Raw genomic sequence first — 11,629 nt, 5'->3', positions numbered from 1 at the left:
TATTGTATAGAATTACTTAGTCTTCCCTGAAACCCATGGTATACACACGCCGGCTAGTTATTGTCCTCAGTGGCCCTCTAACAAAGGCACGCTTACGCAAGAAGTGAAAGGTATCGCGAAGTTTTAGGCCGTGACGTAGTGGCGACTGTAATCTAGTACGGTCTCAGAGAAGTCCAAAAAACCAAGACTGGCTTTTGCGCCAGTGTTGACTGGCCTCCCACATGAATACGGAAGACCTTCCATGGAGGTCGTATTGTTATTCTTCTCATTATTTTGTCTTCCTTTTAGTGCGCCAGCCCTAAAGCCCCGAATCATAAATTTTGCCGATATTTCTCGGTTCGAGGCGTCTTTCCGTGACCTTAAGGTTGCTTGGGAAGCGCAACCTTTGTCTCACTAGCCCCACTGAAGGCAGCACTTGACAACGCAGGGCAGTGGAGCATCGCTTAACCACAGCATCATTGCGCCAGGAGAGGTATGAGGACTTTCATCGATCTATGAAAGTAACGTAGAGAATGACCAATTCCGCATATATGGACATTAACCCACTAATTCGATCGGGTAATATCCTCCGGGTTTAGCTTAAATCTGATTTCGCCAGCCATTGTTCGATGGCTGTTTTAACTTGAAAACCGAACCTCGATCTTTAGCCGAAGCGAAGACTAAAATGCTTGCTGCTAATTTACATTCGGCGTAGTCATGCGAAATCGCACGTCATTTTTTTTTAGTTACAAGTGCAGGGCGCGGATGATGCATCAAGCCCAGCATCATTCCTGAATAACTGCGGGACACAAGTCACGCTATTTTGCCGGATGACACTTCAAGAGCAGTAACTGGGACTAAAGGACTTCCCAGAACGAACTCTTGCTACATCGTGGCAGCTGGTCGCAGTAGCTTTCGTACGGAGAGCGGCTATTTCGGGTCAAGCATGCCGAAATTGAGTAGCGCTGCAAACAAGTTACTTTACGCGAGAAAGCCACAGTTAAAACGTTTGGCCGCGGTTCGTACAAAAGCCTAAAGTCACGCACCTATGTAAACGCGTTAAGGGCCCGACGAAGCTGACCTTTAAGGAACGCCAAGAAACGGAGCCGTTGTCGAGGTTGTTTTTGTTGTTCAATGGGACAAATAACGGTGTCTTCGTCTTCTACAGCAGTGGCTCGTGCTCACATTGAGCACTGCTCTTGTAATACATCTTTCTCCTTGCCGCTGCCGGTCTGTCTATCACAAAAGCGTGGTGAACTGAAGGGGACAATAGAAAAAGGATGCAGCAGCACGCGAAAGCACGAAATTACATACCTGAGACAAGCTTAGTTCTGTGAGCGTTAGCGATACCTGCAAATGTGACTCACCTCACAATGTTACTCACCTGCGTGCACGCCTTACTAGTCCTTGTTGGACGTTCAGGATGTCGTTGGATAGCATCCTCTCCCACTGTTCCGCACTCGGGTTTTCTATTATGGCTAGCTCGTCTAGTTTCTGGCAAGCCCATGTGGTATGGTATAGGGTTGGTTGGTCTCCACACCACGGGCACTCGCTCTTGTACTGCGTGGGGTAGATTTTACTTAGGATGTTTAGGCACGGGAATGTTCCCGTTTGTAACTTTCGCCTTGCTACGGCGTCTTCTCTATTGAAATAAGGGGGGGGGGGGGGCGGGTATTTTCGTCTGATCCCTCTGTAGTAGTGAACAATCTCTGTATAGCTTTGGGTTACTGGCTCGGGTTCCTCAGCGGGGTCGGGATTGTTGGATGCTCGGTTTATTGCGTACCCTCGAGCTATCCTATCCCCCTCCTGATTTTCCGTAATGTCGGTATGTCCCGGCACCCAAACTATCGTGTGTTTGGCCTGGTTGTTTTCGGTTTTGCCACTTGAGCGGAGAATGCGGAGCGCGCTGTGGATGATTTTGCCGTTTAGGTAGTTGCGGCATGCAGCTTGTGAGTCGGTGAGTATTGTTAAGGACCTGTTGGATCGGTAGCCCTCCGCTGCCGCTAGAGCCACGGCTGCCTCTTCGGCCTCGACTACCGTACAGTTCCGGATTGATACGCTGGTGATTTCTTTTAGGTCCGAGTTGATCACCGTTGCCACTTTGTTTTTCTTGTGGTTTCTGTCCTCGCGTGGCACGTGCAGTCTTTGCCAAAAGTAACTGGGCGACGGTGTTTTGTTTCTTAGCCGCGTAGTGAGCACTTATGGCAGTCCTTAAGCTCTGAATCTCTGTGAAGTAAGGTTAACCCCTGTCCTGACGTTGACAGGGGTTCACCTTACTTCACAGAGATTCAGCGCTTCAGTACTGCCATAAGTGCTTCGCTACGCGGCTAAGAAACAAAACACCGTCACCAAGTTACTTTTGGCAAAGACTGCACGTGCCACGCGCTGCGTAAGCAGCGCTGATGTTTATTTCGAGCGAAAGCAGTGGTGCGAGGTTCGGTATAATTTGCTTAGATGTCTAATGGTAACACTAGCCTTTGGGAAGATTCTGCGAGGCTACCTTTTTGACGAGTCACAATGCGTGTTGGTCGAAATACTGCAGGAATTCCGCTTGAATTGTGGATGATTTTGTTCATACGTATTTCATTCTCATAAATAACTAGAGGTGTTTGTTGAAAATTACAAATTTCTGTGTGACACAGTTCAAACTGCACAAATCACGCCCCCCCGTTCACGAACCCCTAAAGGTACGTTGAAATGAGATGAGATCCTTCCTTACGACAAGAATGAGATGCGCGGGGCCATGTTTTCATTGCTATGGTACCCGGTGTTTCATTTAAGATGTCCTGGAATTTTTACAAATAGCCTTCTTGAGTTAAAAGAGCGGTTTTTCGGCACAAAATTGTCAGCAGTGTAGCGCATCAGATTATAGCCAAGGCGTGTTAATAAGTAGGCTAGTTAACTAGTAACGAATAGTTAAATTTTACTGCATAGGTTTAGCAAGGCCATGAAAGCGAAAGCTGTATGGTAGCGTCGGCATCCACGTCGGCGTGCGTGTGAAGCCACTACCTGCTAAGTCGTGTTTAGTGGAATTGGCCTTTCTCAAAAGATAATCTGAATCTATAAGAAAAAAGACGACAAGGACTTGAAAAATTAAACCTATCATGTTACTGTCCATTCCACATAAGCTATTAACTACCGTAATCGCTAATTTACTCGTGACAGACTTTGACTTTAATGAACTTAATGATTAGGCAGGCTTTTGTAAAGGGTACCGTACAAAATACCAAATGAAACTATAAATCAGGTGTTAGATAAACGCGAACAGTGCAACCAACCTCTACATAGAGCATTTATTGATTAAGAGAAACCATCTGACTCAGTAAGAACTTCAGCAATCATGCAGGCGTAGAGAAAGCAGGGCGTAGAAGAGAGAGAGAGAGAGAGAGACTTTAATGGATAATGGAGAAGTCTGCCTGATTATAGGCCTGGCATGCTACTCCAGAGGCGTAGAAGAGCCTTACGTACAAACACTGGACGATATCTATAGCAGGTGGGCAGGGACATAAAGTCAGCAATAAAATGTCATTCATTAAAAAAAGGTGTGCGGCATGGAGACATAATCTCGCCAATGCTATTCATCGCCTCTTTACACGAGGTACTAAGAGGCCTGGATAGGGACAGTTGGGGTTAAGAGTTAACTGCGAATACCTTAGTAATCTGTGATTCGTTGATGACATTGGGTTGCTAAGACACTCAGGACATAACTTCAAAACATGATCAACGAGTCAGACAGGCAGAGCAGTACTGTGAGTCACGAAATGCGGCGCCCATTCGAAGAACGGCGCGGCGCGGAAGCATTCTCAGCCAGCGCGCGCCGTAGAGAATTTAGGAACATTGCAGAAAAGAACCTCGGAGAGCTCGCAACCCTGTGTGTGTTGCTGCCCTATGCACTTCGCTCGCCGGCACTGCGCAAAAGGAATCACGTGCGGGTGCGCCTTCGATCATTCGAAAAGTCTGGAGAAAACACTACTCACCCCCGACGAAAAGCGCGTAGCCTTGAGCGTGCTAGGAATGCCCTCTCCACTTCGCTCGCGCTGCGGCGGTGCCTGGTCGGAAGGCGCAACTCGAATTTTCTGTAACCCAGTCTCCACGCCTTACAAACGGCGACGCGCGACCAGCGCGAGGATGAGAGTGCAATTGGGCGGTTAATACTGCCTGTATATGTGCCCCTTCCTTGGCGCGAAGAAACGAACAGACGCGAATATATGAACATATGAATGACGTTGAGAGCTGTCAGGCAGCCCGTGTCGCCATTTAAGCTTCATCGAAGCGCGCCCGCTCGCCTCCCGGATTCGACACCACTTGCCCGACTACGGACCAGCGAGGCAGCATGCGCCAGCCTCCTGGACGGCCTCAGATCCTTCGTTCGTCGGGTTGTCGCATAGCCCGGTGAACAAATTGTTTTGCTTGTTTTTCTCACTCTTGTGTTACTGCACTTTAGGCGCAATATCTCTCGTCTATTGTAGTCTCTCTCTTGTGTTACTTTGCAAGTGCTGCATCGTTTTATGGAATCACTTTGTATGTGTTATTACGAGTGATTTGAAAATCATCTCTATCGTCTCTTTTCTTTATAAAGTTTGTTTTGCTTATGAACCTTTGGCTCCCACCCATTCGCTGGCTTGCGACCGTCGAGACCTGGGCGTCAATCGGCCACCCCCCTTATCCCTTGATAGCCGGTTTAAGGCTGATCTTGCGCAATATCTCTCGTCTATTGTAGTCTCTCTCTTGTGTTACTTTGCAAGTGCTGCATCGTTTTATGGAATCACTTTGTATGTGTTATTACGAGTGATTTGAAAATCATCTCTATCGTCTCTTTTCTTTATAAAGTTTGTTTTGCTTATGAACCTTTGGCTCCCACCCATTCGCTGGCTTGCGACCGTCGAAACCTGGGCGTCAATCGGCCACCCCCCTTATCCCTTAATAGCCGGTTTAAGGCTGATCTTGCCACGCTGTGTCGAGGGCATCTCCACTCAGAACGAGACCGCTACACCCAAGCACTCAAATCGTGCCTTGGAGTGCACGCAACAAGTGCGCGAAGGTGACAGTAGGCCTAAAAATTAATATGCAGAAAACAAAAGTCATGGGAACAGCAGTTTAGAATTGGTAGCCAGGTGCTGGAAGTGGTAAGGGAATACGTCTACTTCGGGCAGGTAGTAACCGCAGATCCGGATCACGAAAGTGAAATAACTGGAAGAATATGACTGGGATGGAGCGGAGGCATTTGGCAGGTTCTCTCAGATCATGAATGGCAGTTTGCCAATATCCCTCAAGACAAACAGCTGTATATCGGTACCAGTACTCACCTATGGGGCAGCAACGTGGAGGATAATGAAAAGGGTTCAACTCAAGTTAAGGATCAGGCAGCGAGCTATGGAAAGAAAAATGATAGCTCTAAGGCTAACGGGCAGGAATAGAGAACAGTGGGTCAGAGAACAAGTGCGAGTTAATGACATCCTAGTCGAAATCAAGAGGAAGAAATGGGCTCGGGCAGCAAATGTAATGCGAAGGCGAGATAAGGTAAGGGTAACAGACTGGATTCCAAGTGAAGGAAAGCGTAGCAGGGGGCCTGTAGAAAATTAGGTGGGCGGATGAGATTAAGGTGTTTGTGTGGATAGGGGGGCCACACCTGGAACACGACGGGTTGATTGGAGAGATATGGGAGAGGTAGCGGGCGTAGTCAGGATGATAATGATGCCTCCGTACCCCTCTCCCCCTGCCCATTTTTCTCATTCTACTTCTACAAGAGTAGGGAAGGGGAGGAAGGTGCCAGATAATGAATGACTCAGTAAAAAACGTGAGAGATCACTGCGGCACCCGCATTGGAGAAATGCGTAAGCATGACGTCACACTTTATGACGTCACATCTTATGACGTCACACGAAGACGTCGACATAACACTTCCACACTTTTCACGTCAACTGAGACTCGTAACCGGAAGTCGCTCACTTATCGATCACTTATCGATCAGTTATCGATCTTTTATCAATACCTTATAGATACCTTATCGATACCACAATTATTTGTCTTAATCAAGTTCCATCAATTGGCCACCTGAGTTTTCAAACTTTACACTTCGTTTTCAAATTTGGCGCCATGCTTTGGCCCCGCCCACAGTTCCAGTCACGTGGTGCCACACTTCCGTTTTTTTTTTTAAATTTGGAGCCACTTTTGCTCCGGCCCCGGTCACTTTATGGACATATTTGCTCTCAATAATTAACTAATTAACCCACCTTAACCATCCGATTTCCCGTATAAGGTTTTTTGATGATCTATCCGATGGTACCATTCTTTTTCGCATAAAACCATTCGTACTGACGTAATCGTGCGGATAAACTTGCTATGACACAAAACCGCCCACTTTTTGGACATTTGTGGCTATAATTAATTAATTAATTGACCCACCTCAATTCCTCGATTTACCGTACGAGATTTCTTGAAGCTCTATCTGATGGTACCATTCTTTTTCGCATAAACCTATTCGTTCTGATGTAATCGTGCACACAAGCTCATGCAAACATAGCCATACAATGCTTTCGCATTAAGGACTTTTTTGGCTCTAATTAATTAATTAATCAACCAACCTCAATCTCCTGATTTACCGTACGAGATTTTTTGAAGTTCTATCCGATGGTATCATTCTTTTGCGCACAAACTTATTCGTTCGGACGTAATCTTGCGGAGAAGCTCGTGCAAACATAGCCATACAATGCCCATGCATTAAGGACATTTTTGGCTCTAATTAATTAATTAACCCACGTCAACCCCCCCCCCCCCCCCCCCCCCGATTTCCCGTACGAGATTTTTTGATGTTCTATCCGATGGTACCATTCTTTTTCGCATAAACCCATTCGTTCGGACTTAATCGTGCGGAAAAGCTCGTGCAAACATAGCCATACCGTGCTTAGGCATTAAAATGAAAATGAGTAAGAAAACAATTTCGACCACAACTTGCCCACGTGCAAAATGTACAGCCTCCTGAATGTGCAAAACTGCGGCTCTCGGGGGCAAAGTCTCACGACTTCCTCCGGTGGCTGTGTTTGAAGCAACAATATGCCGGTGCAGCGGCGCTTCGCTCAATTGCTACGCCACTGCGAAGGTAGACGCATAAGGACTGGATTCGACACGATCTGACAATGTGACACATTTTGCGTAGCAGTGCAGTCGTGTAGTCTTAGTGTGTGTGTAGTAGAATAAATTGGCTAGTGTAAGAAGAATTCTATCGCATTTCCTACGCATAAATTACGCTGATAGCTCCTATATTTTTTAACTACTGCTGTGAGTCTATTTGGTGAGAGGCGTGCAGCCGAGCGTAAGGAATATCCGCATCAGTTTTAGGAGTTAAAAAAAGAATTTGCCCTCGGCTTTGTGTCCCAAAATATTTTGGCTAGTTCGATGAGTTACGTGCACTGGATAGGTTGCTATGCCTGCAATCTTTACGAAAGCGCACCAATTTTGGCGCGATATAAGCTAAATTTACTGGGCAACAGCACCGGGGGTGACTGCATTTCGAAATTTTAAAAACTTATCTGAGTATTAGTTGTGGTAGGTTACACGCCTGTTACACGGTTACACGGAGACTAACACTGAATCGATGAAAAACGATTCAATATTTTTTACAAGCCTGTTTGCACGCCTTCTCTGTAACCGGATGCTATACACCAGGGACAATGCTATGCGGAAAATAGCGGCCTTCTAATTGAAAAAAAAAACAACCTATGTTTAAAAATTGCCGTAGGTAAAACACACTGTAATAAATGCATTACATGTACAGTGTGCCTCCACGCTCAAGCATCAGCGTGATCCGTGAACGCCAGAGGGCGTACTGGAGTAAATGAAGCCACCAGTGTTGTTTTTACTTTATTTTTTTTCGCGATTTACGGCGCCCGTGACAAAGCGGGGGCGGGGAGGCCAACTGCTGCTCGCTGTTGTCGCCACTGGTGGTGCTGCCGTGACCCCCTGGGGCTGCGTCGTCCGAGATCTACAGGCGAACATCGGCGGGTTCTTCACCCCCCTCTTTGCGGCTCTCATTCGGCGGTGTTACTTCGGCGAGCACGGGTGGGCCACCCTGCAGATCCACGTGCGGTGCTGGGGCCAGCCTGATGATGTGGGGCGCTGGACGCTGAGATGGAGAAGCACCCCTTTGCGCGGAGCTGAAACCACTTGAGTTTCCTGCGCTAACGCCCTGGTGAGAGCGCACATGGCTGGTCAAGTGTCCACTCTGGACAAAGGTCTTGCCGCAGATGTAGCAGCCGAAGGGGCGTTCGCCCGAGTGCACACGGATGTGGGCGTTGAGATGACCCGACTGGGTGAAGCTCTTGGAGCACATCGGGCATACGTGTGGCTTGCCGCCCGTGTGCAGCCGCATGTGGTTGTTCAGGTGACCACTCTGGGTGAACGACTTGGAGCACACTTGACACTCGAAAGGGCGCTCGCCTGAATGCACGCGCATATGATTCGAGAGGTGTCCACTTTGAGTGAAACGCTTGGAGCAGATGTTGCACTCGTAGGGGCGCTCTCCGGAATGCAGCCTCTCGTGGTTGGAAAGATGTCCGCTCTGAGTGAAGCTTTTGTTGCAGTACTTGCACTCGTACGGCCGCTGATTTGTGTGCATGCGCGTGTGACTCAAGAGGTGGCCACTCTGGCTGAACTTCTTGTTGCATACCTGGCACTCGTACGGCTTCTCCCCGGTGTGGAGGCGGATGTGGTTGTTCAGGTGGCCCACCTGCTTGAACTTCTTGGAGCAGATGTAGCAGGAGTGAGTCGCCTTGTCAATAGAGCTCTGGTTCGAAGATCCGCGACGCGAGCCAGACGCCGACGGAGGCGGGGGCGGTGGAGTCTGCTGCGGAGGGTCGGCCATTGGCACGTCCTCGGCATTCTCTGCGGGGCCGGCCCTCCGCAAAGGCGCATGCAAAACCATGTGGTTTCGCAGCTGCGCATGGAGCCTGAAATGTTTACCGCAGGCAACGCAATGGGCCGGCGGGAACGACTCGGCGGAAGTGATTTGGGAGCATTCCGCTGTCTCAGCGACGCTGTCCCCGGCTGGAGACTGGGGCCGGGCGCCTGCTTCGACAGCGTCCGAAGATGGGCTGGAGGACGCTGGCGCGGTCCCCACCACGCACTCATACTGCACAGGCATCGAACAGAAGTCCATGAAGATAGGCGGTGAAGGGCTTACCGGGTCTTCTGTGCCACGTCTGCTTGCCGCCATGGTCGTCTCACGAGGAGGGTTCTCAAAGCTGTCGGCTCCCCGTAGATCTCAAATGGGGGCCACCATGGCCGACCTGCCGGGCGAAGACTGTTAAGCCTTGAGAGCGAGGACTACGACCGTTGGCTTTCTTTCTGCTGCCTCGTTCTCAATGTGCGCGAGGCCGCCTGCCTTTGTTTCCTCTTTGTCGTGACTTCATCAATAATCTAGCTGAGAAAAACAAAGTGAGTAGTGCGTTTATTTACAATTTTCAACAATTAATATATTTTTCTAGTTTGAGTCATTCTACTATTCTACTTAGTTTTTTCTTCTATCGCACAAATACTTGTTTGTCATTCACCACTGTACCTTGGCCAATCCCACGGCTTGGGTATCTACCATGTTTACTGAGGTGAAGAAGACAACTATCCCTCATTCTTACCAGGCCAACAAAAACGAAGAAGCGGATGCTGAACGTTGCTCGGGTGATTCCTTTTTTTTTACCATAACTCATACTTCGTTCAAAATTATGCCATGATTCCCTGAAGACTAATGAAAATATTTTCAACCTTCTATCAATATTCTGGAATTTTTCGTTGCTATATCTCCCACTTTCGTTACATAATTCTGCAAGTACGCCCTCTGTCTCTTTTTGTAAGGCTAAACGAGAAAACCTTACGAATCCCCATTAGTGCACCAATTCAAAAGAGAACGAAAAAAAATGGCATGGTTTTAATGTAGTTAAATGGAGCAGTAGTAAGAGAATATGTCTACTTAGGGCAGGTAGTGACCGCAGATCCGGATCATGAGAGGGAAATAACTAGAAGAATAAGAATGGGGTGGAGTACCAGGCTCTCTCAGATCATGAATGGCAGCTTACCAATATCCCTGAAGAGAAAGGTATACAACAGCTGTATCCTACCGGTACTCACCTATGGGGCAGAAACGTGGAGGCTAAGAAAGAGGGTTCAGCTTAAGTTAAGAACAACGCAGCGAGCTATGGAAAGGAAAATGATAGGTGTAACGTTAAGAGATCGGAAGAGGGCGGTGTGGGTGAGGGAACAAACGCGGGTTAATGACATAGTAGTCAAAATCAAGAGAAATAAATGGACTTGCGCAGGGCATGTAATGTGGAGGCAAGATAACCGCTGGTCCTTAAGGGTACCGGAGTGGATTCCAAGAGAAAGCAAACGCAGCAGGGGACGGCAGAAAGTTAGGTGGGCGGATGAGATTAAGAAGTTTGCGGGGATACAGTGGCGGCAACTGACAAAGGACAGGGTTAATTGGAGAGACATGAGAGAGGCCTTTGCCCTGCAGTGGGTGTAGTCAGGCTGATAATGATGAAATGGAGCAGGAGGTGCGAAACATGGAGGTAAAAAAACTAGGAGAGAGTGCGCTCAGCCTCTGCAAGCCATCCTCCTCTGACGCCGCTGCCGAGGGCCCTTTTGCGCACTGACTCATGGGAAATAGGCCCTCCTCCACAGTTACCAGACTACCAACCAGTGGTGCTTTTTAGTGAACGTCCGTGCTCCGAAGTAGCGCAGAAGCGCAGCGCCTGTGTTGCTTTGGCGGAATGCGTACCGAGCTCGAGTCCGCGTCTCAACACTTCTGTTGATTACACTCTTGAGTTCTTGAGTGCTCTGTAGAAAACTGCAGGTAAACTTTTCATCAAAGGGTGCGGCCGCGACCTCGTCACTGTTCAACTGTGGTTCATAAAGAGAATGGAGAGGAATTCCTTTCGTCGTTATACGCACATACGGAGCGTTTATTTCAGCGCATGCTATAAGCGGAGAACTCGACAGTAGGCGAAGAAACGAGCCTCTAAAAAAGGGCGCAGCGGCTTCCAGAGCGCTCACGGCGGACGGACGTGTTGAACGAGCGCTCCGGCGCGCTGCGCAAGATTCTATTTCTCGGGCAGGCGGACTTCGGCCCGCTCATGGGCCCGCCGTTCTCCGCTATTCTCGAGGCACAAGTCGTGCCGAATACGCTCGCGCACATAGGCGGTTCCGACGTGAAATGCAGCAGTGAAGTATTTATCTCTCTCTCGCTGTCGAGAGAGAGTGCTGGCGGCTTTACGTCTGCCCCTGCGCGGGGTCTCCCGGCCACTGCGCACAATCACTTACAAAAAGAAGTAAACTGTACGTAGCCGCGCGCTCGCATCGTCCTGTCTCGGACTAATCGCGCGCGAGGCACACTGCACTAGCGGCCGGGGTGGGGCGCCCGGCCGCGTATACCGTCCGAGGTAGCACCCACGGAGCGTTCGTGTCACGCGTGCACTACCTGGCGAAGAGCGAGCGGAAAGTCAAGCCCGCCTGCTCGATGAACGCACAGAGGCTCACCACTGTTCTGTCACGGGTATAGAGGCTAGAATATCACGGGTGCGCGCAGTGCCGCGCGGCCGCAGGAGCGCTTCGAGACTGTCCGGGATGATTCCCAGCGCCCTGCAGGCCGCGAGAATCTCGC

The 11,629-nt window shown here is 49.1% G+C and overlaps 1 protein-coding gene across 1 annotated transcript; it reads right to left on the bottom strand.

Moving 5' to 3' along the window:
• Positions 1–7,960: 7,960 nt before the first annotated feature.
• Positions 7,961–9,190, bottom strand: LOC149356677 (uncharacterized). The gene has a single exon (XM_089577810.1). It carries the CDS (start codon positions 9,188–9,190, stop codon positions 7,961–7,963), a length of 1,230 nt encoding a protein of 409 aa, XP_089433936.1.
• Between the last annotated feature and the right edge of the window lie 2,439 nt (positions 9,191–11,629).

This window comes from Amblyomma mixtum, chromosome 3, assembly GCF_055824585.1.
Source record: "Amblyomma mixtum isolate Tamu chromosome 3, ASM5582458v1, whole genome shotgun sequence".
Lineage (NCBI taxonomy): Eukaryota > Metazoa > Arthropoda > Arachnida > Ixodida > Ixodidae > Amblyomma > Amblyomma mixtum.
This window is presented reverse-complemented; position numbering and strand designations above follow the sequence as displayed.

Bases quoted from the DNA above. Each gene is read 5' to 3' on its own strand.
- LOC149356677 (XM_089577810.1), bottom strand. From the start codon at position 9,190: ATGGCGGCAAGCAGACGTGGCACAGAAGACCCGGTAAGCCCTTCACCG.